Source organism: Chiloscyllium plagiosum, unplaced genomic scaffold (genome assembly GCF_004010195.1).
Source record: "Chiloscyllium plagiosum isolate BGI_BamShark_2017 unplaced genomic scaffold, ASM401019v2 scaf_52, whole genome shotgun sequence".
Lineage (NCBI taxonomy): Eukaryota > Metazoa > Chordata > Chondrichthyes > Orectolobiformes > Hemiscylliidae > Chiloscyllium > Chiloscyllium plagiosum.
The window spans coordinates 1,386,851-1,410,574 of NW_025215381.1; the positions used below are offsets into that span (position 1 = coordinate 1,386,851).

Here is a 23,724-nt window from a genome sequence, read left to right on the forward strand (position 1 = left end):
AAAGGGGAAGTAGGGGTGTTGGTAGATGCCTGTATGTTCAGCAACTTTATCTGCTCAAATCCCTATTTGATAGCCCCCAGAAAGTGATTGCATGACATGTACTATGCAGCAAAACAAATTCCTATGCTCCTGAGAGATCAGGCAAACTTTCAGATAAGGATTAGATTCCCTGCAGTATGGAAACAGGCCCTAGAGAGTAACCCACCCATTCCCTGACTATGGGAAAATTTAGTTGACCAATTCACTCAACCTGCACATCTTTAACTGTGCAAGGAAACCCACACAGACAGGGAAAGTGTCTGTCGAGTTTGCAGAGTCACAAGGCAGGAATTGAACCTGGGTCCCTGCTACTGTGAGGCAGCAGTGCTAACCACAGCTGCCTCAACTTGGAGGGCGGGAACCAAATCATCTCCAAGCCTGTCCACAAGATGCTACCTTGCATTAGATCACTGCCTGGGGTGAGTGATACCTAGCCAACATGGTTGGATGCTTGGAAAAGTGGTAGCTCACCAATACCTGATGGGCAAGAGGACAGATCCTGTAAGAAAGGACCAATGACCGACTGTACCTACTGGTAGCAAAGAGGGCTTGGGAGGATGAAGTGCCTGTTCTGTATTGTTTTTGGTTCTGGGTCAAGAGGATAGGACAGATTTGGAATGAATGGACATCTGGTCCAAGATGCCAATGTCAGGATGGGTGCCAGAGTTGAAGTCAGCACTAACAGGATGCATGTTCTTAGCAGTCTGGAGCAGTAGTCAGTTTTGTTTAATTGCTTTAAACAGATATTTTAAGTCTGGTGGGACTTACAGTAGAGGTCTACAGCTGAAACAGCCTTTAATCCATGCCAGATGACCCAACCTATTCCCTTTGCTAGCACTTGACCCATACCCTTCCTATTCATATACTCATCTAGATGGGTTTTAGAGGTAGTAATTGTACAAACCTCCACTTTCTCTGGCAGCTCATTCCATAGAGGAAAAAAGTTGCCCCTTAGATTTAGGGTGAGGGAAAAGATGAGCCCTACACCTAGTTCTGGACTCCCACCCCAGGGAAGATTCCCTTGGGTATTTACCCAATCCATGCCAGTCATTTTGTGACCTTAAGGTCACCCCTCAGACTCTGGGGGATAGCCCCAACCTGTTCAACCTTTGTAGCTGAAGTCCTTCAACCTGGGCAACATACTTAGTCTGTACCCTTAAGTGTCAGAACATGTTTCCAATATGAAAAGACCAGAATTGCACAATATTCCAGTGTGGGCACTCATACTGGAATGAAGGGGGTGGGGGGTGGGGGGGGTGAAGCAGTAATCTAGAACCAATGACTAGTGTTCTAGAACTACTTGTACATTAAAAAAAAAATCTGGTATTAGAGGCTAGCATAGTGGTAACTGAATGCTTCAGAAAGCTACAGCTGCCCTTGCCTTGTAAGGACTATGCCAGTCTACTGTAGAACAGTTATTTAACTGCCTCCCAAGTAGGAAGTGGCTAGCCTTGCCAGTGACACCCACAACCCATTTGTGAATGCAGGCAGTCTGGAGGGAACAGTTTAAAGGAGGATATTTGGCCATTCTGCCAAATTGTTTCCATCAGTCAGAGTCTAACTATTAACCTTTCTGGGTCAATCTGTTGGATCTGCCTGAATCTTTGCTTGCCCCAATTTAAAGTCTCCACACTAACCCATTAGAATGTATGGATGCAATGAAGGTTTAACCTAGTGCATTAGCCCACTAGCTTAGTGTGGCTACAGTATCACATTGAAGGATTCGACTTCCCAAATAGCCTGAAGCCAATGAAAATGGTGCAGAATGCTCTTACAAAGAAAACAAGTTGCAGGTGGAGTTTGTTCTGTTTATTCAAATGTTCAGTAGCATCTTGATTTTACAAGATAAATCACAGCTAGAAGCAGGAGGCTGCTGACTACAGCAATACCAACAGCTAGTAACACTACCCGTGACAGCTTCCAGTGGGCTCCTGGGGAGAGAAAAAACAAACAAAATCTTCAGGAAGGGTGACAGGGTTCAGAAATTCCACTCCTCTCCAGGAAGTGGACTCAAATCTTGCTAGGAGCGAGATTCATAGAACCCTCCCAAATAGCAAGGCATCAACTAAAGCCACTAGTATCTTAGTAAAGCCCATTTGGAGGAGGGTTTAAACTAAGTTATTGACCTGCTGAATTGAAGTTGTACTGACTTTGCTAGTGGAGCATGCTTCTCACTTACCAGTGGTCTCATTTGGAGACTGGCTCACTCGAGTCAGGATGTTGATAGGCCCAGAGGATACAGCACCATGGAACTCTCTAGTTGAGTGAGTGATCGTGTGGCCTGGGTGAGAGAGAAGTGACCCAAGTTAGGAAATCTTGAATATGAGCAGCTAATACCATCCAGATGTTACCTTAAAAACCCAGGAAGGATCCATTTGACTGAACTATGAGGGAGTGATCAATGGTCCAGATCCTGGATACAGCCAAACCAGATGTTCTAAGTGTTTGGGAAAATCCCATGACATGCAGGGCAGACTCCTACCTGACATCTATCCAGGCTCTGGATAGAATGATTAGATTCCTGCTAGTGTGGAAACAGGCCCTTTGGCCCAACCAGTCCACACCAACCCCCTGAAGAGTACCCCACCCAGACCCATTTCCCTGACTATGGCAGGTAACACTATGGGCAATTTAGCAAGGCCAATTCACCCTAACCTACACACCTTTGGACTGTGGGAGGAAAGCCATGGGGAGAATGGCATCTGGAGTTTACCCAGGGACTGGAATGGAACCTGGTGCTGTGAGGCAGTGCTAGCCACTGAGCCACCCCCAGAGTCAAGTACATCACTGCCTGCTATCAGGATGGAAGCTGGTGCCATGCTGCCATCTTGAGTGCCCATTCAGGAGGGACTAAGTACTATGGCATTACCCATTTCTATTCAAGCACTGACTCCATGTGTGAAGACATTGCAAAATCACCTCAATACATTCCAAGTCAATATAGCAATTCAGTTGCTAGTTGATATCTGGTAGCTTACCTCCTCTCTTGCTAGGAGAACATGTCCTTCTACAAAGGGAATCTGGATTGCTCAAGTCACAAATTGCTACATTGCAGTGGAAATACACCTAGCAGGAAGTAAGGAGGAGAGAGAGAGAGGTCATTGACTAAGTCAACTACACCTCAGTAGCTTAGCTGACTGGTCTAATGCTTACCAGACCCTCCAATCCACCAGAGTTATTGGAGACAAGGGTCTTGACTTCAAACCTCTTCAGAGAGAAAGGGTTCTCCACATCCTTAGTAAGGACAGGGTGAAAGGTACTGGTGTAGGTCTCCATGTGGTTTGCACAGCTAGAGGGGAAAGTAAATCTGAGTGCAAGATGAAAACTAAAAATACCTTCACCCCAAATGAAGGAGTCCTTTACCAGACAGCCATGGAGTCAGGAGGTTTGGGAAGAGGATTAAAACGTCAAGTTAATCTGGAGAAGGTTTGAGGTATGTGGGCTAGGATCAAACAGGTGGGATTGGTTTAGTTTATGGTCCAACCAGTTCATGCTGAACAAGGGTCTGTTAGTGCTGGATGACCAGAGTGGATCTGGTTGGTTGGAGGCCAAGTTTATCGTTCTGAAGCCTCATGAGCAGATCAGGGGTGGTTCTTCACATTTGAAGATAGGTCAACCTTATGGAGTGGTGTTACCTTGGAGAAAATGACCCATTAAGTTTAAGGGAGTTAGATTTCAGGGCTGTTTAAGAGATGGACCAAAAATCAGTTCAGGTTAGAGAGTAGCCCCACATCCCATTTTTAAAAAGCTCTGCTTAAGAGGTGATCAGTTTATGACCACTTCTGTGTTGGCCAGTTTAAATTAGGTCACATTCTGGTTAGTTCTTTAACAGCATGCTACTGACCATCTGAAGGGTTAAGAGTTGTCCTGGAGACAGGTTACTGAGGACCTGTGCTGTTTGCAGGAAGCCATTGCACTTGCCAATTTGAAACAAACCACTTGGATGAGTGCAGCCAGCTCCAGTCCAGGATTGAGTTTTAATTTAGGTTTAGCTTTAGTGGAGGGTTAAAATGCTCCATTAAAGATGGAGCTCTGTTGGATTAGAGACATTTTCCTGATTGGTTTGGGATGTTATATTGGAACAGTATAATAGTACCCATTTCTGTTGGGTCCCCCAATTGAATTTAGTTCCTTTAAGCAAAAAACTAGTCCTTTTTCTTGAAATAATGTAATTTGATTAATCCAATTCTACATGTGGAACACAGCACTGCACACTACTTTTAAGCCAAGGGCTGCCTTAAAGTAAGGTATTTGGTCCCCAACAAGAGTTTGGGAATAGCCAGTTTTAACTGATTAGTGTTGATCACTTACCCATCCACAATGATATCCCACTGTGGCTGTCCAGCCAGCTCCTCAGATGGAGTGGCCCAGCAGTTTTCCAAGAACAATTCAACATTGGGATCCTGGTTATATAGCTCAATCTCAAAATAGAGTGGTTGATTCAAGTGGACAGGCACTGGGTAGTCTTCATCCTTGTAGAAGGTAGTGTAGGACAAGTCTGGCAAGAAGAAATCATGGAAGTCAGGAGTGGTCTGAAATACACCTTCAAGGGCAAATGGAGACCTACTGGGATCAAGGTGGGCCTAGAATCCATTACAGACAGCTGTGACATAGTAATATTGACTTGTTTCTAGAGGGATGAAGAGTATCATTTTGCTGCAGTTGTACAAGGTGTTGGTGAGGCCACACCAAGAACAGCATGCAATTCTGGTCTTGACCTGACCAAGGATATTGGTACTGCCTCCAAAGTCAATGAGGTTCACTAGGTTGACTTGAGAATGGGGGTTACCCCCGAGAAGGGAGATGGAGCCACCTGGGATTGTACTGAGAATCAATCAAGGGGGGGGGGGGAAAATCTAGAAAGTTAAGGGATGAGGGGCAGGTGAGTGGTTTCTGCTAGTGGGCAATGAGGAGGAGATTTTGCCTCAAGATTGAGGCGTAGGTTTAGGAATGGACTACTTGTTGGGAAAGGCAATCCATGGAATTCTCCACCCAAGGAAAGGCAGCTTCACTAAAATCCATTCAGACAGTTGAGTTTTTGCCTGGCAGGGGAAGAGCTATGGAGATAATGCAAGTAGGAGGAGGAGCTGAGATGGTTAGATCAGCCAGGTTCTTTAGTGGTGGCTCAGGCCAAGCGGCCTACTCCTATGAAACCGATCATGAGCAGCTGAACTTACTCCATTTAGTATTATATGGAGATACAAGGGAAGGTTAGTGATTGCATTGACATTTTGTACAAATACCTCGTGCCAGCCTTGCATGCAGATTCAGACCATTCCTCTCTTCAGCTGAAAAAGGGAAAAAACCGTGTCATTGGATCTGTACGTGTTCAAACCCAAATTAAATTGGAGAGAGATCATTGCTTACTCTTCAGTGTCTGTCTGACCAGTGACACACTATCAGGCAGTTGGAATCCCATGGGGATATGGCCAAACCGTGCTTGGATGGTCAGAGTCTCATTGATTGGGTAGCGACACAGAATAGTCAACCTAGAGAGAGATGAGAGATGCTGTTATCCTCCTTCTGGATAAGGTGGCTTTAGCTTTGTTACATCACTAGTCTGTGCCCCCATTTTAAAAATGGAGGAAGCGCACCCCAGACAAGGGCAGCTCAGGTTGTCAGGAATCCTACCTGTAGTCAGGATCTCTGGTTATTATGGGGATGTCAATTGGGATGGCTTCTCTCAGGTAAGAGATCTCATTCTCATAGATGAGAAAGTCATTTGTGATCTGGTAAAGAGACCAAAGAAGTTAAGTCAGAGCAAACATACACATTGCAGAGTGCGCATTAGAAATGAGGGGACTCATGGGATTCAGGCAGGTTTGGTTGAAAGTTGGTGGGGGCTGGGGAGTGAATTTTAAATCAAGTATCACTACCACAATGACAAAGCTACATAACTGGGAGGGAAAAGCAGACAGCTGTGACTGAGCCAAGGTGAAGGAGCAAGTGCTGAATAGAAATAACACTAGGAGTGACTCAATTGTCAAGGTGCAACTATTAAAAGGAGCACTGGACTAGAAGTGCTCCAGAAAAGTATAACTTCTTGCTTTATCTAGGCCTCTAGATAAAGAATCCAAGCTTGGGTCAGTTAGTGTTACTATCCAGTTAACTGTGGGTTCACTTCCCAGTGAAAGCAAGTTTGCCACAAGTTCTGCCAGTGACTTCACTCAAGGCATGGTGCCATGATCTCGTGTAAGATGGCTGCCTTGACCAACCCATGATCCTCTGGGACTGAATTTTAGTCCCAAGTGTAGCATTTAATTTTTCCACTGCATAAAAAGCAGTGGACTCTTCAATGAGCCACTTATGAATAGGATGGGCTCCCTTTTAGGGTTGGAGGCCTTCTGGCTATTCAGTCATAGCTGCCTTGATGAGGACAAAAGCTGGCTTATTATTTACCCTTCCAATGGTTCCACAGGAGTTGATATCAAACACAAAGAGTGCCTTCATTGCATTGTGTTCTTTGGGTCCACATTTGGGATCTTTCAGCACAAGCTTAGAGAGATCAATCTCTGGGAGGGTGACTGATGGCTTGACGGTGATGGCCACAGTACCATTCTGGAAACACACTGCAAAACACCAGATTGACAAGTTGGAGTCAGTCAAGTAACAGACCGGACTAATAGACAGAGACTAGGTGTTTTCACACCCCCCTGATATGTTTATATCCAATTTGTTTGGATGAAGTTAAACCAGACCCTTCATGTTACCAACATTTTTGTAGGAATCTAAATTGGACAAGTCTAACATTACAGCAACATCCTGCAAGCCACAATAGAGGCAGCTTTCAGTCTGATGGCATCAGCTTTTTAGTTTAGCCAAGAGGCTGAGTGACCTCCTGTAAGCTCCCCCAAAGCTCAGCCAACTTACCCAGCACTTCCTTCTCAGGGATGGAGAAGTTACATTGGACTGTGAAACTGCTGTAGACCTTCAGTGTCTGGTTGTCCTTCAGACTGAAGGAAATCCTGGCTTGCAATTCGTGCAGAGAGACTTCCTGCAGGGTGAGCACAGTTGAGAGAGAATTAACCAGAAACTGGTACCAGTGACAGCCATGCCAGCATAGGTAACTTGAAATGGAAGCATTAGATTACCTCGTAGACAACTCCCGGAGAATGGAAGGGGACTTCCAAGGAGAAGTGTGTACCATTCTCCAAGGCCATGTAACCATAGCTCTGAGCGAGCTCATAGGTCAGGGGCTCATCAGCTACATAAGGAAGCCAGTAGTGATCCAGATCACCATGTTGCAGGAGCAGGTAGAGGGTATCATTAAGACAGTGTCCCTTCATGACTGGCAGCACTGAAAGAGATAAGATACTAGAACGTTATCAGGATGATGGAGGATGTTTGTCAGTTGCAATAATCTGCTTATTGGGCAGTTGAACAGTTGGCTTGTTGCCATGGGTCTGGAGCTGGGCAAGGGCTGGTAGAATTCCTTCTTGGAAGGAAGCCAGGAGGGTGCCAAATAATAGTTTAAGTTCACTGAACTAGGACAGATTAGAGGTAAACTTCAGCCAGGATTGGAATCTGGAGTTCAGCTGTGCTACAGACTAGCAAATATTACTAACTCAGCCAGAACCTGCAAGATCGGGGATTGTTCGGTCATTGCTCCAATACTGAATTGGAAGCCTTTGCTATGGACTTCAACCTAATATTGGAATTAGGTTTGGTTTAGGGATTAATTGTGGGAATAGTCATACATGACCAAAGACACTGACTAAGTAGACAAGGATCTAATCCATTTAGATGAGAGGGGAAGTGGATGATACATGGGGTATTGTGGTTTAAATCAGCTTCTACTTGCTGTTTCCCTGTAGTAGAGCTTTGACCAAGCTAGAGCTAAATAGGGAAGCGACCCACATTCTGGAGGTAGGGAGGTGACTGATCAGCCAGTATCAGAGTCCTGGAGATTGTTCATTGTATTTGTAACCAGGACCTTGGGAAAACTCAGTCTATGGTATAAAGTGAGGGAGTAACAATACTCACCAACATCATGCACATCAACTGTTATTACCACTGGTGTTGCAAAGGTAACATTGTCTGGTATTGTAGCAAAGTTCAATGTCATGTTCATTGTATATCTTCTGATGTCATCATACAGGTACTAGAAGGAATGTTAATACAGGACTAGTGTTAGAATCTTAGACCTATGGCAGGGTGGAAAGATAAAACAGGCCAATGTTGAAGGAAAAAAAAAAACACATTTGATCAGTTGCTGTTGGAGATGTGCGCTCTGGATAAAGAATGGGGCAGAGAGAGAATATACTGGTGATCTAGAAAGATTAAATGAAATGTTAACTTAGTTGGCTGATGACCAGCTGCGTGCAGCTGGTCAGGTGTTAGGAGGGCCAGAAAAGGTTTGTTCACTTGGACAGTGGTAGTTAGTGCCAGAAGGATCAGAGTTGGGGCCTTAAATGGAGGTGGATTTAGGGACATGTCCAAGTCTGCTAGACAGTTGACAAGGACAGGTCAAAGGAAGATTAGTCTGAAGATCTAGAAAAGAGATAATTGTATTTTACGGCATCTGGAATAGAATGGAGATATTGGAGCTTGGGTGTGGCAGGGTTGTGTTAACTAGGAGTTGAAAGTTAGTGCAGGACATAGTATGAGATGGAGGCCATCCTTCAAATGTAGCTCACCCTGGGCTACGAGCCAAACATCTCAGCAAGCAGCTTAGTTTCCCATAAAGTTTCAAGTTGGGGGGGGTAGCATGGTAACTCAGGGGACTGGCACTGCTACCTCAGAAGCAGGTTGCATCCAAGCCTCATGCAACTGTCCATGTGGAGTTTGTGTATGGGGTCTTGATTTCAGTTGCTTGAGGTAAGGTTTTATGTTGGGGTGCTGTACCATGCAACTTTACTGCAGTAAAAAGAGTGTGATGAAAAAGGATTGTATCAAAGTTGGAGAAAAAGCAAGAACCATGATTTTTGATATGCTGTAAGAACATGGACATTGGAAGATACCTGCTGTTTTATGAATGGGGCCCCAACATCTGCCACTACAATGAAGTCCATGGTATCATTAGGATAATAGGTTGGGTAAATGTTGTAGCCATGTTTCTTCATGTCATTGACAGAGAGATTCTTGCCTGCCACTGTAATGGACACCAACTCCACATCAGGAAGGAATGGCCCCACTGAGATGTTGAAGTGTTGCTTAGGATGAGTAGCGTCAGTATCTAGAAAGAATACTAAATATCAGTCATGCATGCCATTAAGTATTCATTCAATTTGTTCAAACAACCTGAACTTGGAGGGACAAGTGTTCCATTAGGAGGCAGCTATGCTGGAGCAGCAGGCTGTTGGGGCAAAGGGGTGAAGATAAAGATGGGCCCAACCCCATCAGCACAAGGATGCTATTTAGTCAGTTTTTAAATCAATACTGACAACTGGGGTCAGCTTTTGATACACCAAATCATTTTTTCCCAGCTTCAGATGCTCAAACAGGCCGGAGTGTTCTCAGAGGCCTAGGGTCCTGATCCAGCGTTCTTCAACCAGGAATGAAGAGACCACAGGCTGCTAGTGACAGTTGGTTCAGGAATTCAAATACCTCTAGCTTAAAGAACAAGCCTAAACCCTTAGCACTGCAGTTTGAAAAAGGGTGCTCTCACCAATGAGATATAGAACCTTGGGGATGAAGGGAGTCGATACCAGGCGATACACCCTGTGCTGGGTCAGTTCCTGTAGGTGGTCTAGCCACTGGTGTTCCAGAAGCAAGTAGATACTGTAGATGATCCCATAGGTGTTATTGATTGCATGACTCTGCAAGGAGAGAGACACAAGGAGATGAGGCCCTTAGCCATGCATTAGTTAATCCAAGTCTTAGCCAGCGTGTTGTGAAAGGAACTTGTTGGTGGAGTTAAAGTGGTATTAATCTTACCAGTGGTAAGATGACCAATATACAATTGAAAGGAGACTGATACCAAGGTGCAAATAAAGTTAGCGCAAGCAGAGTGATTAGTTTGCTTTGTCATGGGGTTGATCCATTGACAGATGAGATGGCACAAAGCCTATAAACAAGGCCCTTTAGCCCAAGTTGACAATTCTACTTTGAACTAATGCTGTTTACTGAACAGCATGTCATTCTTCCTTGGAGTCTAATCTTGTCCTTGCCTGGGGGCAGGACAAGTTGACAGTTTCACTTCCATTTGATTACTGCAGTTTGGAGATGGTTGGCACTTGCTAGAAGTGCCGATTCTCTCATACCTTGAGAACTCTGATCTGACTGCAATTTAGCTCAAGGGTCATTGTAGGTGACAAATCTACAAGAGGAAAATCTGGTCATGCTTGGTAACAGGCCCTTGAAGGCCGTCTATTAACTTAGTTGATTAGACAATTAACAGGAGTAGATTTAGTTTAAAAAAATTCAGCCACATGGATGTAGGTCTGAATGACAATTGCCTCAGTGTAGTCTAGCTATTGCTATATAACTGCTGCTCAGTGTTTAACAGTTGGGAATAAAAGTTCTTATTTCTAGAGGCCACATACCTTGCTCCAGCCTCCCACTGCTCCAACTGGGACAGCAATGGCAATGACAGAAGCATTGATATGAAGGTCATAACCTCTTCTCTGAAGAGTCTCATCATCAAGGAGTTTCCCTTCTACACCCATGGTGATCATGTCAGCAGTGATATTGGCAGGGAATACCAATGGCTCCAAAACCCTGGGTGTAGGCCAAACCAGCCTGTCGTCTTTTAAGATGCCAGGGCCTAAGGAAGGGAGGGAGGTTCAGAGACACAAGTTACCAACTTGTCAGAATTGACCTTGAAAATAACCAAGTCATGAGTAGACCTGCATGGAGGGTCAAACACTGCACTTGTGCTGAGTTAGGCACCACAAGTTTAAAATGTGGGTTAAACTTACCAACTGGACAAGCAGTAGAGCTGTCAACTAACAGGATCAGCCACCTTTGCTTGTAGAATACTGTTGCTTTAATGCTTTCAACTGGCATGTTGTCAATCTTAGGAGAGACAACAAGGAATTAGAAGCTTTGTACAAACTTCAGGAAGTTTTGCATCTTTTAGATCAAGGCCTATTACTTGCAACATTGAGACTGCAGCAAGGGTTTAACCCCAGGAGCAGCTTACATCTCAAAAGCTAAATTCATATCTTTAAATTGGAGGCAAAGTTTATTATGTGACTGGCTCTGCCTAAAAGAGGTAGGCTGTGAGTAGGGTAAAGAAGTGGCAGATGGGATAGAGAGGTTACAGAGTCATGGAGTAGACCAATTTAAAATTGATGAAGGCTTCAGAAAAAAAAAGTGAGAAGCCCGGAGGGACATGAGTCCTGGTTCAGGATTCTCTTCAGGTTCATGGGCAAGTTCTGTTGGCAGTTACGACAAACTTATTTCCCCCCAGAAGGTCTAGCATACAAAGAACAGGTGTACTGTGGAGGCTGTATAAGGCTCCAAGTAGAATGCCTTGAGCCATTTGGGCCCCCCATATCTAGGAGAGATGGGACAGTATTGCAGGGTTCCTGGGGAGGTTTACACAGAATTGATCCTGGGATGACTGACTGGTCATTTAAGTCAGTGAGGAATCTGGGCTTGTACTCAGTTTATAGAATGGAAAGGACTTGAACTTAGACTGGATATGGCAGACTAAAGACTTGTGAAAACAGGCCCTTTGGCCCAATCAGTCCACACTGACCCTCCAAAGAGGGACCCACCCAGACCCATTTCCCTCTGACTAATGCACCTATGGCAAATTGACCATGCTAAATTGCCCTGACCAGCACATCTTTGGACTGAGGAAAGCTGAGCACCCAGAGGAAACCCACAGACATGGAGAATGTGCAGAGTTTGCACAGTCATGAGATATTCTCAGCTACTAATGGGATCATGACCTGGGGGCATAATGTCAGGCAGAGGACAATCCTTTAGTAAAAACAATGACTGCAGATGCTGGAAACCAGATTCTGGATCAGTGGTGCTGGAAGAGCACAGCAATTCAGGCAGCATCCGAGGACAGGCAAAAATCGACGTTTCGGGCAAAAGCCCTTCATCAGGAATAAAGGCAGAGAGCCTGAAGCGTGGAGAGATAAGCTAGAGGAGAGTGGGGGTGGGGAGAGAGTGGCATAGAGTACAATAGGTCAGTGGGGAAGGAGATGAAGGTGATAGGTCAGGGAGGAGAGGGTGGAGTGGATAGGTGGAAAAGGAGCTGGGCATTGCTGTGCTCTTCCAGCACCACTGATCCACAATCCTTTAGTAGGCATTTCTTCACCCAGAAAAGGCTGCTAGAGGCCATGTCACCCCATGAGTTCAATTTATACTTATGACAATGATTCAATTAGAAATAGGATCAGTGTTTACAGCAAGCTAGAGATAGAGAAAAAAGCTGTGATCACAAGACAGAACCAGTTCAGTGGGCTGAATGGCCAAACCTAGCTCATCTTATACTTAAGTTTGTGTAAAGTGTTGAAAGAGCTGAAGTGTAACTAGTTCTGAGAAGTTTGGCCAAGTTACTTTACTCCAGGGGAGTAACAGGACAGTGGGACTGTTGCCCATCCAACTGGGAATGGGCATCATTTGTGTCAAGTGCCATTTAAAAACCAGAGACCGGTGGGACAACAATCACCTACCATTATGATGCTGGATTCAGTGGAATTGTAAGGGGCACGGAACACAACACGAGAGGCGGTGGTGTTAACTCCATAGCCAAGGGAGTGGGCTTCTGTGGTGGTCATGGTCTTCAGCTGCAGATTCTCCCCTTCACCCATTTGGAATACAATCTGCCACACTGAGGTTATAGCCTCTTGAGCCTGGAACAAAATTCTCACATTAGTCTCAACTGACTTCCATTTTTAGACTTGAAAATTTCAACTCCATTAGTTTTGGCTCCTATTTGATTGTGGAAAGGCTAGCAAAGTGCAAGAGCTGAGCCATTTATTAACACAATTACTGGGTCGGAGTCTGTCAGCAATCTGGACACCAGGGCATCCATGGTGCTCCAGTGCATTAGAGTTTGGCATTGTCACAGCCATCTGATGGAGGTTAAATTACAACTGGAGTTGTAAATACTTCACCAAGAAAGGTGAGGGTCCTAATTACTCGTGAGTAAAGTCAATGCAAAGGTCCTTTACTGGCTGAAGCAAGCATGGGGGACATGCATTCAAGAGCAATGTGTTTGTCTTAATCCATGGACAGTCATATTGCAGAAGGGGCCTATAGACTAAAGTGCGCTAACCTTAATTTCTGGGACTGAGCTAGGTACAACATTGGTGACTCTGGCTCTAAGTTTGAAACAGCAGAAATAAGGGATGGAAGATTAAAATTACAGGTCACTTGTGCATTTTACTAGCACAAGTCAGCTATTAACAACTCAATGTGGTTCAGATGATGAATTTTCTACAGATTGGGTGGACAGTGATTTTCTATAGCACAAGGTTGCAGAAAAACACAGCTTATCTTGTAAGATTCTGTAGCTTTAATTGTGCCCATGCAAAACCTTGCAACTGGTCAATATTTAAAGCAAATATACTTAGTCAGCAAGGGCAGGCACAACGTTCACATTTTCCATTAGAGGAAAATAACAGGAAACTTACTGCTGGAATAACTGCTTCCCAATCCTCAGTTTCCATTTGCTCTTCGGCAATACCAGGAAACAACCTCCTAACGGAGACCTGTTGAAACAGAATTGGTTTGTGTGTAGATGAGTAATCGTTCAGGTCAAGGGTGAACAATTGAGGGGCAAGTTGAAGAGCTTGCCTTTAGTTATAAGGCAGTATCTTCAGATAGATATTAGTTTGGATTGCCTCCCAAGAATTCTAACAAGCAATTCAGTGAAAGATTCAAGTGCATGGACAGATGCTTAGGGTCATTGAGCAGGATTAGTGGGATTGTTTAGGAACAATGCAAGTTGAGAGCTCTTTCTAAGGAAGGATGCCAGAGGATCAGATGTTAGATCAAAGTTCAAACACCAAGACTGTAGTCATCCCTAAACCAGTTCAGGTGGACCACCACCACTCCATTGGGCTTGGAAGTGGACAATGAATGCTGCCAAGCCATAAACACCCACATTGGAGTTAAATAGTGAGGGGGGAGAAAAAGCCCAAGTTCTCTAACCCATTGGTTAGAGGCCAATTGATGCTATGGTTTGCATAGAGAGGGCAGTTAACTCAGGCTAATCCCACAATGTCTTACCTCCATGTAGTTTTCTTCACAAACTATTTCTCTTGAACTCCAGTGATAACCAAGTCCGCAGGTCATTGAGAAAGTGTAAGTGGAGAAGTGATGAGGAATGAACTGGTTCTCAACACTCAAATGCATGGTTAAGGCAAAGGTGTCATCATTCTGAAATGAGAGGTGTTTCATGATGCTCAGTAAAACTGGAAGATCTTGCTTGAAAAAGGCCAATTTGGTAGCTTAAATGGTCTGCAAGATGGCATAACACCTATAGTGGCTAACCAAGTTACTACAGAGAGTAGAGGGCAGGACAGACAGCACCAAGTTTTAATTTTAAAACTGGCCAGGTCTTGGAGTCTGAAGTGGAAACAAAGTAAACTTGGAGGACATGAACTTTAGGAAAAACCTGTAAGGTCAGTTAAGGGCCAGTGCAGATATTGCAACTGAAAGAGTAGGAGGAGATTTGATGTGTGACAAGCCCTTGACTTAAGAGCACCAAGTGAGTCACTACTGTTAGGGAGTGAACTAGTCACTCAATCCAACCATTCAATATTAGAGTAATGCTGGAAAAGTGCAGGTCAAGGTGACAAGCAGGAAACTAGATGTTTCAGGCCAAAGCCCATTAGGCCCAGTCCCCAGCATCTACACTACCCACTTTTACCTTGACCAACCATTCACATGGTTGGGTTGGCTAGGCTAGCTATCCACCCTGGTTTCTTCAATAGGCAAGGTTGCTTCAACTAAGGCAAGCACACACCGTTAGGCCATCTCAACCACCACAATACACTACATTCTGCGCGAGGGATTGGACACAAGATCTAGTCTACTTTGCTAAGGGTGAACTCTTTAGTGAGGTGTACTTTTACACCACTTGCTATGTGGTTACTAGAAGTTAGAGGTGTTAGATAGCAAGGATACTCACATCATTCTGAACCAGACAGGCAAGGAATGAAACCCGGATCTCAAGATTACCCCTTTTATCGGAGGTGACAGTGAAGCCACATGTTGCTGCAAACTGTGGTGTCAGTGGGATCCGGACTAGAGATTCATCTGTTAGAGAGAGGTGTGTGTAAGTGGGATATCTGCACTAGTGAGCGATTGCAAATTAACACATTTAGGCTTAAATGCAAGATCATGTAACCCACACCATTATGGAATCATCCCACATTCTGATGAGAGAGACGACTTTAGACTTTCTCCCTGCACTGTGCATGCAACTCCCCCTCCAGTAACTGCTCAATCCCGGAGTGGATCGGGTATAGATGTGGCATGATCCAAACCCCCTTGGTGTAATCTGCCCGCAAGCTAGAGCTCATTCTAGCAGAGATGTTGCCTCCTTTTCAGGAGAGGTGCCTGGAGTCTAGTCCAGATGTAGGTCTAATGACCCCAAATTCCTACCTATGTAGGAGCTAACCTACATTGGTTTCTTTCAAAGTTGTTCATGGAGCCTCACTGACAAACCCAGCTTCAGGGGAACTCACCACTTGCATCAATGCTCCAGTTTCTGCCCAAGAGGAAGCTTCTTTCAATCCAGATGTAGAAGTAACGATCACGACATTCTCTTTGGACAGTTCCTTTAGGGAATAAAAGGATTGAGGAGTTTGATCAAGTCAGGCATTGGGCTGAGTCACTATACCCAGGTGTTAAGAGCAAGATCAGGGGCTGTAAGACTAGATGAACAGAGGGGTAAGAATGGTTGGTGAAAGGGTTATGGCTGATTGGCAGACCTAGGTGACCCTGGAGTACAGGGTGCCTACCTACACCTTCAAGGTTGTAGGGAGAGAGGTGGGCACTGCAGGAGAAGGAGTGTCCCCACTCCATTTAAAGCCTGTCCTCGAGGTGGCATTGCCCTTTGAGAATGGCCAGTGACAAGCAGTGCCCCTTGTTTCTTCCTGGAAGGAAGCTAGGATTTACACTCACCACTTTGTCCTACAAAGGTGACATGGGTGCTGGGAATATATATGCACTGTCTGGCTTTACTGTGGGGTTTTAGAGATTAAAAATCCACAGTTCAGGGACTCACTGAACTGGCTGGCCATAGCCAGAGAGATTAGAGCCCTAAAAATATACCAGCAAGGTGACGAGATAGTGGTGCCTTTACAGTTTAAGGCAAAGTTCATTTAGCAAATCTTGAATTGAAGGATTTTTACATGCAACACCAAACTAGTGGATGTTCTTATGGCATTTAAGGATTGAACTTGCAGAGGAGCAACAAAATTCCTATGACAACCCAGTGCTCTTAGTGGAAAAGAGTGTTTGTCCGAACAGCAGACAATCCAACCCTGACCCCCACCCCTTATTGTAAGGGGATCTAAATCCACTTGTAATTTAGCTGGGGAGATAAAGCCAGACCAAGCAGCAGCTGGTGTAGGCATGGGGGTGCATACTAATTCAAGCCAGAGGCTGGAATCAAACTTGGGTTCCTGGTCTTGTAAGGAACCAGTGCTAATGGCCAAGTTAGTACCACCCTGAAAGTGGGCCATTTTTAACAGCAGCAATATGGAATACAAGATAAAGGGCAGAGCAAACTGGTCACTCTCAATGGCAGGCTTGCCAGAGTACAAATAGTTGGTACCACCACCCTCAGATGAAGGGTGAGCTACATGTTTGCATGGTGACTGAAGCAGAGGGAGAGTCAGAATTTTAACTCACTGGTCAAGGGGTGATATTGTAGCTCCAAGTCAGAAAGATGGAATAGGGTTGGGAAGGAGAATGCAAGAATTTCACCTAGGCTGGTTGAAAGAGCCTTGGTAAAGAAAATTCAAGTGGTATACAACTGCCACCAGTGGCACAGTTGAAACTGGACAAGTGCCAGTTAGTGCTTTCTCTGGGATGGTGTCATGTTTAGGTTGGGGTTGCACTCTGCAAGGTAGGGTGGCATACTCCCTCAACCTCAAGGTAAGGGATGTCCACATTGTGGAGGCCACAATATTGTTGGTCATCCAAGTTACTTGCAGGGGCAATTTTAATAGTTCCCCAAATGGGGAAAGTCAGTAGGAAATGCAAGTCAAGGAATACCAAGACAAAAAAAAACTTCATCTGCAGTTGGTCTCAAACCAAGTTTGTTCCCCTGCAGAGTCCCTTCCAAAGGAAGCCCACTAGGTTCTGCTGCTCCCCTAAGTTTACACCTAACCAGTGACTTCACCCCCTGATGCTGCCTGGCCTGCTGTGCTCTTCCAGCTTTCTGGAGGTCTTCCCCAGACCAGCCAAAAAGCAGTTTCCACAAGGACATGGAATGCATTCCAGCTGCCGCATTCTGCCCCCATGTGGATATTTTTAAAAAGCCATTAGACAGGGGAAAAAACTTCTGAGGGGGTTGGGGAAAAAAAAGCTTTTAAAGAGCATGTCTGTGAGCTTGTTTGAAGACATCTTGCTACAGATTAGCAAGCCCAGCAGGTCAGCATTCACCACAAGGGGGTTAGAAAGCAGGAACAAGGTGTCTTGTAGTTAGATAGTCCTGACCCATGCACCTAGTGTGTAGTTTTGATTCCTACACAATAGAAAAAGGGGATTACAATAGAGTTCGTTAGATTGGTCTGCCATTCCAGGTTAGATTTTGGATCCACATTTTCAATCCCCCCCCCCCCCGAGAGTTGGAGAGGTAGTTTGTTGAAAGGGTAACGTCTTCCAGGCTGTTTTGGTGGGGGTGGGCTGGGCAGGCAAGAGGGAGAACCAGAGGATTACCTCAAACAAACAACAGGCCATTTTTGCCCGAGAGGAGTTTCTTCACTCAGGGCAGCGTAACTTTATACCTGAGGATTTGGGAAGTCAGTTGGATATGGCCAAGCCATAAAAGTTCCTTGAGGGGAAAAAAAAAGCAAATTAAGGGATGAGAGAGTCACTGTCAGTTTAATTGACAGGTCATGACCTAATTGATGGCCACTTCACTTGTTCAGGCAATCACATGGCTCTATTTTAAACTAGAGGACACAACCAGATCAGCTCAGAATTGAGTGCTTGACACATTTAGCTTGTATTTGAGGGATGGAGAGTTAGAAGCTATGGAGAGGCGGGGGGGGGGGGGGTTGTTAGGTTAATTCAGGGGCAGAACTGAGATTGCCTAGAAAAATAATGATTCCATGGGATTTTAGATATGGAGAAAGATATAGTATACAAGTAAGTGACTATGAAAAAAGGAGTTAGATAAAAGTAAACTTGTGGATTAAAGTGCACACAGTTTAAAAACGTTTTTACAAAAACAATGATATGATTGAGAAGTCACTAGCCCCTGAAGATGCCTTGACCCAGACACTCAGCTTTACTGAGATTCCTTTTGGGAGGTTAAAGTATTCAGAGCAAGATCCAGCTTACCAGGGGGTGGGTCTGTTTTCACTTGTGTGGTAAACACTGCCAGGAGCAATATCACTCTAACAAAATTAGAGAGAGGGAAAAAAAAAAAGACAAATTAGCTCATAGCACAGCAGAGGCCAAAGCTGAGATCAACCTGAATAAACCACTTACCCTAAAAGGTGAGAATCCATGGCACTGATCTTCCTAGAAAACACAACCAGACCAGTTAGCCCCCACATGCACCACCACTGCCCAGCACAGGAAAAGCCAGCCAAGAAAGCACAATCTTACTGAGCAGCTCCTCTGTCATTTAAACCCATTTGCCTCCAATTAAGCACATGACTAGCTCCCCCCAATTGGTGCTGGGTAACAGGCCTTCAATGTAAGCTTCATTCATTGGCCAAACTCAACTGGAGCAATTGTGATGATACTGTGGCTCTCAGAGGTGTATTTTGTCCTGGGTTATTTTTTCCGAGGACCCGTTTTAAGACCGAGGTGGCAAGCTGTCTGTATGAATCCAATAAAATAAACAGATCGTTGGGGCTTTAATTTTAGAAGCTAGAACAGTAGAAGCAGTGTGGGGTCAAGCTCCCCGATAGATCCAGGAATGTTCAGTTTTAGTTTTTCAGTTTGCTGGGGTCTCAAACCTGGGTTTAGAATCTGCAGTACATGTCTCCCTGCTACTCTCAGAGTTTTCTCTCGTTATTAATATATTTTCAGGGTGGCTCAGTGGTTAGCACTGCTGCCTCACAGCACCAGGGACCCGGGTTCGATTCCAGCCTCGGGCAACTGTCTGTGTGGAGTTTGCACACTCTCCCCGGGTCTGCGTGGGTTTCCTCCGGGTGCTCCGGTTTCCTCCCACAGTCACAAAGATGTGCAGGGCAGGGTGAATTGGCCGTGCTAAATTGCCCCGTAGTGTAAGCTGCATTAGTCAGGGGATAATGGGTCTGGGTGGGTTACTCTTCGGAGGGTCAGTATGGGCTTGTTGGGCCGAAGGGCCTGTTTCCACACTGTAGAGAATCTAATCTAATCTAATCTAATACACTTGTGAGTCTGACATCGGTGGTGGGGAAGTTATTGGAGGTAATACTGAAAGATAGGATTCACATCCATTTGGAGAGGCAAGGACTGATTTGGGATAGTCAGCATGGCTCTGCATCTCACAAACTTGAGTAAGTTTCTTCACGAAAGCAACCGTAACGACTGATAAGGGCAGAGCAGTAGACATTGTTTACACAATGTGGAGGTGCCGGTGTTGGACTGGGGTATACAAAGTTAAAAATCACACAACACCAGGTTATAGTCCAACAGGTTTAATTGGAAGCGCTAGCTTTCGGAGCGACGCTCCTTCATCAGGTGACAATCGCCTGATGAAGGCGCGTCGCTCCTAAAGCTAGTGTGCTTCCAGTTAAACCCATTGGACTATAACCTGGTGTTGTGTGATTTTTAACATTGTTTACATGGACTTCCATAAAGGCTTTGACAAGGTCCTGCATGGTGGACTAATGCGATGCAGGGTGAGCTTGTCAATTGGATACAAAATTGGCATATGGTAGGAGGCAGAGGGTGGAGGTGCAGGATTGATTTTCAGACTGGAGGTCTGTGACCAAAGGTGTTCCACAGGGATCGGTGCCAGGCATATGGAAGGCATATTTAGTAAGTTTGCAGGTGATACCAAAATTGGTGCAATAGTGGACAGTGAGGAAGTTTGTCTAAGATTACAAAAAGACCTTGATCAATTGGGTCAATGGGCTGAGGAGTGACAGATGGAGATTAATTTGGATCAATGAGACATCTCGCATTTTGATAATACAAATAAGGGCAGGGCTTAGACAGTTAATAGATGAAAGTGAGGACTGCAGATGCTGGAGATTAGAGTCAAGAGATATCACCTTTACCCCCACCTCCATCCACCTATTGCACTCTCAGCTACCCACCCCACCCCCCTTCCCCAATCCATCCCATTTATCTCTCCATGCCCGAGGCTCCCAGCCTCATTCTTGATGAAGGGCTCCTGCCCGAGACGTCGATTTTCCTGCTCCTCGGATGCTGCCTTACCTGCTGTGCTTTTCCAGCACCACACTGATCTTATACAATTGGGTAGCGTTGTAGAACAGAGAGACCAAGGGGTTCAGGCACATAAATCATTGAAACTTGCATCACAAGTAGTCAGGGTGGTTAAGAAGGTGTTGGCTTCATTGCTCAGACCTTTAGTGTCGGAGTTAGGACATCACATTGAGGTTGTACAGGACATTGGTGAGGCCTCTTCTGTAAGTCATGAGGGGCATTAGATGAGGTGAATGACAAAGGTCTTTTCCCGAGGGTTGGGAGTTTAAAACTGCGGGTGGGAGGGAGCATTCTTTAAGGTGAGAGGTCAGAAAAATTTAATAAGGCCATGAGGGGAATTTTTTTGTTGACACAGAGTGTGCTTTGTGCGTGGAACGAATTGCCAGGGGAAGTGGCAGGTGCGATTAGAGTTCCAATATTTAAAAGGTATTAAAGGATAAGATCATGAATTGGAAAGGTTTGGAAGGATATGGGCCAAGCGTGTGCAGGTGGGACTAGTTTAGTTGGGAACATGGTCGGTGCGGACTGTTTGGACGGATGGGTCTATTTCCGTGCTGTATGACTCTATGGCTTGTGTTATGACATGGTGTAAAACCCCTCTGCTATCTTAAACCTGAAACACAGAGAAGCCCACCTCACGGCGTAACCTGTTAGATTTCGAGAGGCAACTAGCTATCGCAGAGGTCAGTATTTAAGTTAAAAATTAACTATTTTATTCTTGAAGTCCAAAAGAGAACATTAAAGAACAATTTACAATTCCTTTCTCTTAAACCTGTCTTTTACCTCCCACTCTGCAATACTGGTCTAATTTTAAAAATAAAACCCCATTGAGATTTACAAAAAATATGTTTCAAAGTCAGTCAGCTTTGTCGATTCTCCTTGGTAGATCTTCCTCTGTCGACTTTTCTCGAGGTTGGCTTCGGTGTTGTGCTGCACAAATTTAGAACATAGAACACAGAACATCCCAGTGCAGTACGATGTCGCGCCAACCTGTGGAACCAATCTGAAGCCCATCTAACCTACACTATTCCGTTCTCATCCATGTGTCTATGCAATGCCCAGTTAAATACCCTAAAGGTTGGCGAGTCTACTACTGTTACAGAGAGTGCGTTCCATGCCCCTACTACTCTCTGAGTAAAGAAACTACCTCTGACATCTGTCCTATATCTATCACCCCTCAATTTAAAGCTATGTCCCCTCGTGCTAGCCATCACCATCCGAGGAAAAAGGCTCTCCCTGCCCACCCTTTCTAACCCTCTGATTATCTTAAGTGTCTCAATTAAGTCACCTCTCAACCTTCTTCTCTCTAACGAAAACAGCCTCAAGTCCCTCAGCCTTTCTTCATAAGACCCTCCCTCCGTACCAGGCAGCATCCTAATAAATCACCTCTGAATCCTTTCCAACACTTCCACATCCTTCCTATAATGCGGTGACCAGAACTGTACACAATACTCCAAGTGCGGCCACACCAGAGTTTTGTACAGCTGCAACGTGACCTCTTGGCTCCGAAACTCAATCCCGCTTCCAATCAAAGCTAACATACAGTATGCCTTCTTAACAACCCTATCGGGCAGGGATCTTCCAGAGAGCTCTTCAGCTAGCAGTCTATCCTTGTTGATATTCTTGGCAGTTCTCCCCTCACCTGTTCAAATTGTCCGGTTTTACACCCCAAAACATCAGGCCATTTCATTGTTTTAATGTCATCAAAACATTAACTTCAAATTTGATTGGACTTTAGTCTCTGGGGCATAATTTAAACTGATTGGCCGCGCCTGAGAAATTTGCCCAATAAAGCAGTGACCACACAAACCAGTTCGGGTGAAATTGACAAGCTGTTTATTACAAGCAATATTGCTGGAAGAGAAATTGACCAGGCTGACATAGAACTGAGAGTCTGCGCAGGTAGATCAGAATTTCTTTTCCCAGAGCTGAGAATGAGACCAGTGTTTATAATAATCCTGTACAATGAGGCTAATTAAAAATGGGGAAAATACAATATATCAAGAAATGAGGTAATCTATTTACAATGATGCTAATTGGAAACCAGTTATCGGAGGAATGTCCTAATTCCCTACACAAAGCAACATCCTGACGGTATCAATGGGTCAGGAGCTTCCCATCCTCTTCCCAGGTCGGTGCTAATGTCTCCTCTGAAGCGGTGAGGTGCTTCCATTGTCCTGTCCTGGGAACAATGCTCTTTGCTGGTGCTTCACTGTCTGATCTGTTCTGTGTGGCTTTGGTATTGCTGGGTTGTGCAACTGCCCTCGGGGCTTTGGGGTAGCTGTGGTGCTCTGACGTTGTTAGCGGGAGCTTGAAATATTCCCTTGTCTGCGAGCACTGTCTGGTTTCACTTGTCAGTCTGCTCGGTCCCTGCTGAGGCATTCTGGGTGCTTTGGTGCAGTTTGGCCAATTTTGCTTTTGTGGGCCTAGTGTGGGTTGGCAGGGCGGCAGATCCTTTCCCAAAGGCCGAACTTGAATTTGGTTTTGTTCCACGGCAATGCAGATTTGTTTTAATCAAGTGTTACATTTTGAAGTTGTTCAGCACACTCTGTGTTTTGAGTCAGTCCTTGCTAGCTTCCTCTCTCTCTCTTAAAGGTACAGTACATACTTACACCTTCATAACACCTCCCCTCTTAAGAAAAAATAAACCGTCACAATGAAAAGATGCTTCTTTTCTTGTCTCTATTCCTTAACCACAATATCATGACATACGTATGACTTTAATCAAAGTTCATAATAACTTCTTCCTACATAAATATAACATTGAATAGATATCAATCTCATCGGTTTATCGGTTAAATTCACGATAACGCATCAGCGTTTCATTCTTACGACCCACAACATGTACAATTTGTAAATTAATGTCTGTAAAATAAGACTCCAATGAAATAGTCTCATATTCTTGTCTTTAAAGTGTTCTAAGAACGTTAGAGGATTGTGTTTGTTGTGGTTCTGTTCGCCGAGCTGGAAGTTTTTGTTGCAAACGTTTCGTCCCCTGGCTAGGCGACATCATCAGTGATTAGATTAGATTAGATTACATGATTAGATTAGATTACATTACAGTGTGGAAACAGGCCCTTCGGCCCAACAAGTCCACACCGACCCACCGAAGCGTAACCCACCCATACCCCTACATTTACCCCTTACCTAACACTACGGGCAATTTAGCATGGCCAATTCACCTGACCTGCACATCTTTGGACTATGGAA

General features: G+C 44.8%; 1 protein-coding gene across 1 annotated transcript; it reads right to left on the reverse strand.

Annotated features, from left to right (window-relative positions):
- Positions 1–1,833: 1,833 nt before the first annotated feature.
- On the reverse strand, positions 1,834–18,733 carry LOC122548349. The gene is made up of 23 exons (XM_043686886.1): positions 18,619–18,733; positions 18,469–18,524; positions 15,639–15,731; positions 15,080–15,207; positions 14,176–14,325; positions 13,578–13,655; positions 12,615–12,794; positions 10,899–10,995; positions 10,524–10,744; positions 9,647–9,797; positions 9,000–9,214; positions 8,023–8,140; positions 7,131–7,336; positions 6,910–7,033; positions 6,439–6,608; positions 5,671–5,768; positions 5,407–5,528; positions 5,283–5,327; positions 4,351–4,537; positions 3,193–3,328; positions 3,018–3,105; positions 2,219–2,320; positions 1,834–1,970 (listed from the first exon to the last, which is right to left on the reverse strand). The coding sequence occupies exons 1-23, from the start codon at positions 18,684–18,686 to the stop codon at positions 1,861–1,863; spliced, it is 2,943 nt and encodes a 980-aa protein (XP_043542821.1). The 5' UTR covers positions 18,687–18,733; the 3' UTR covers positions 1,834–1,860.
- Between the last annotated feature and the right edge of the window lie 4,991 nt (positions 18,734–23,724).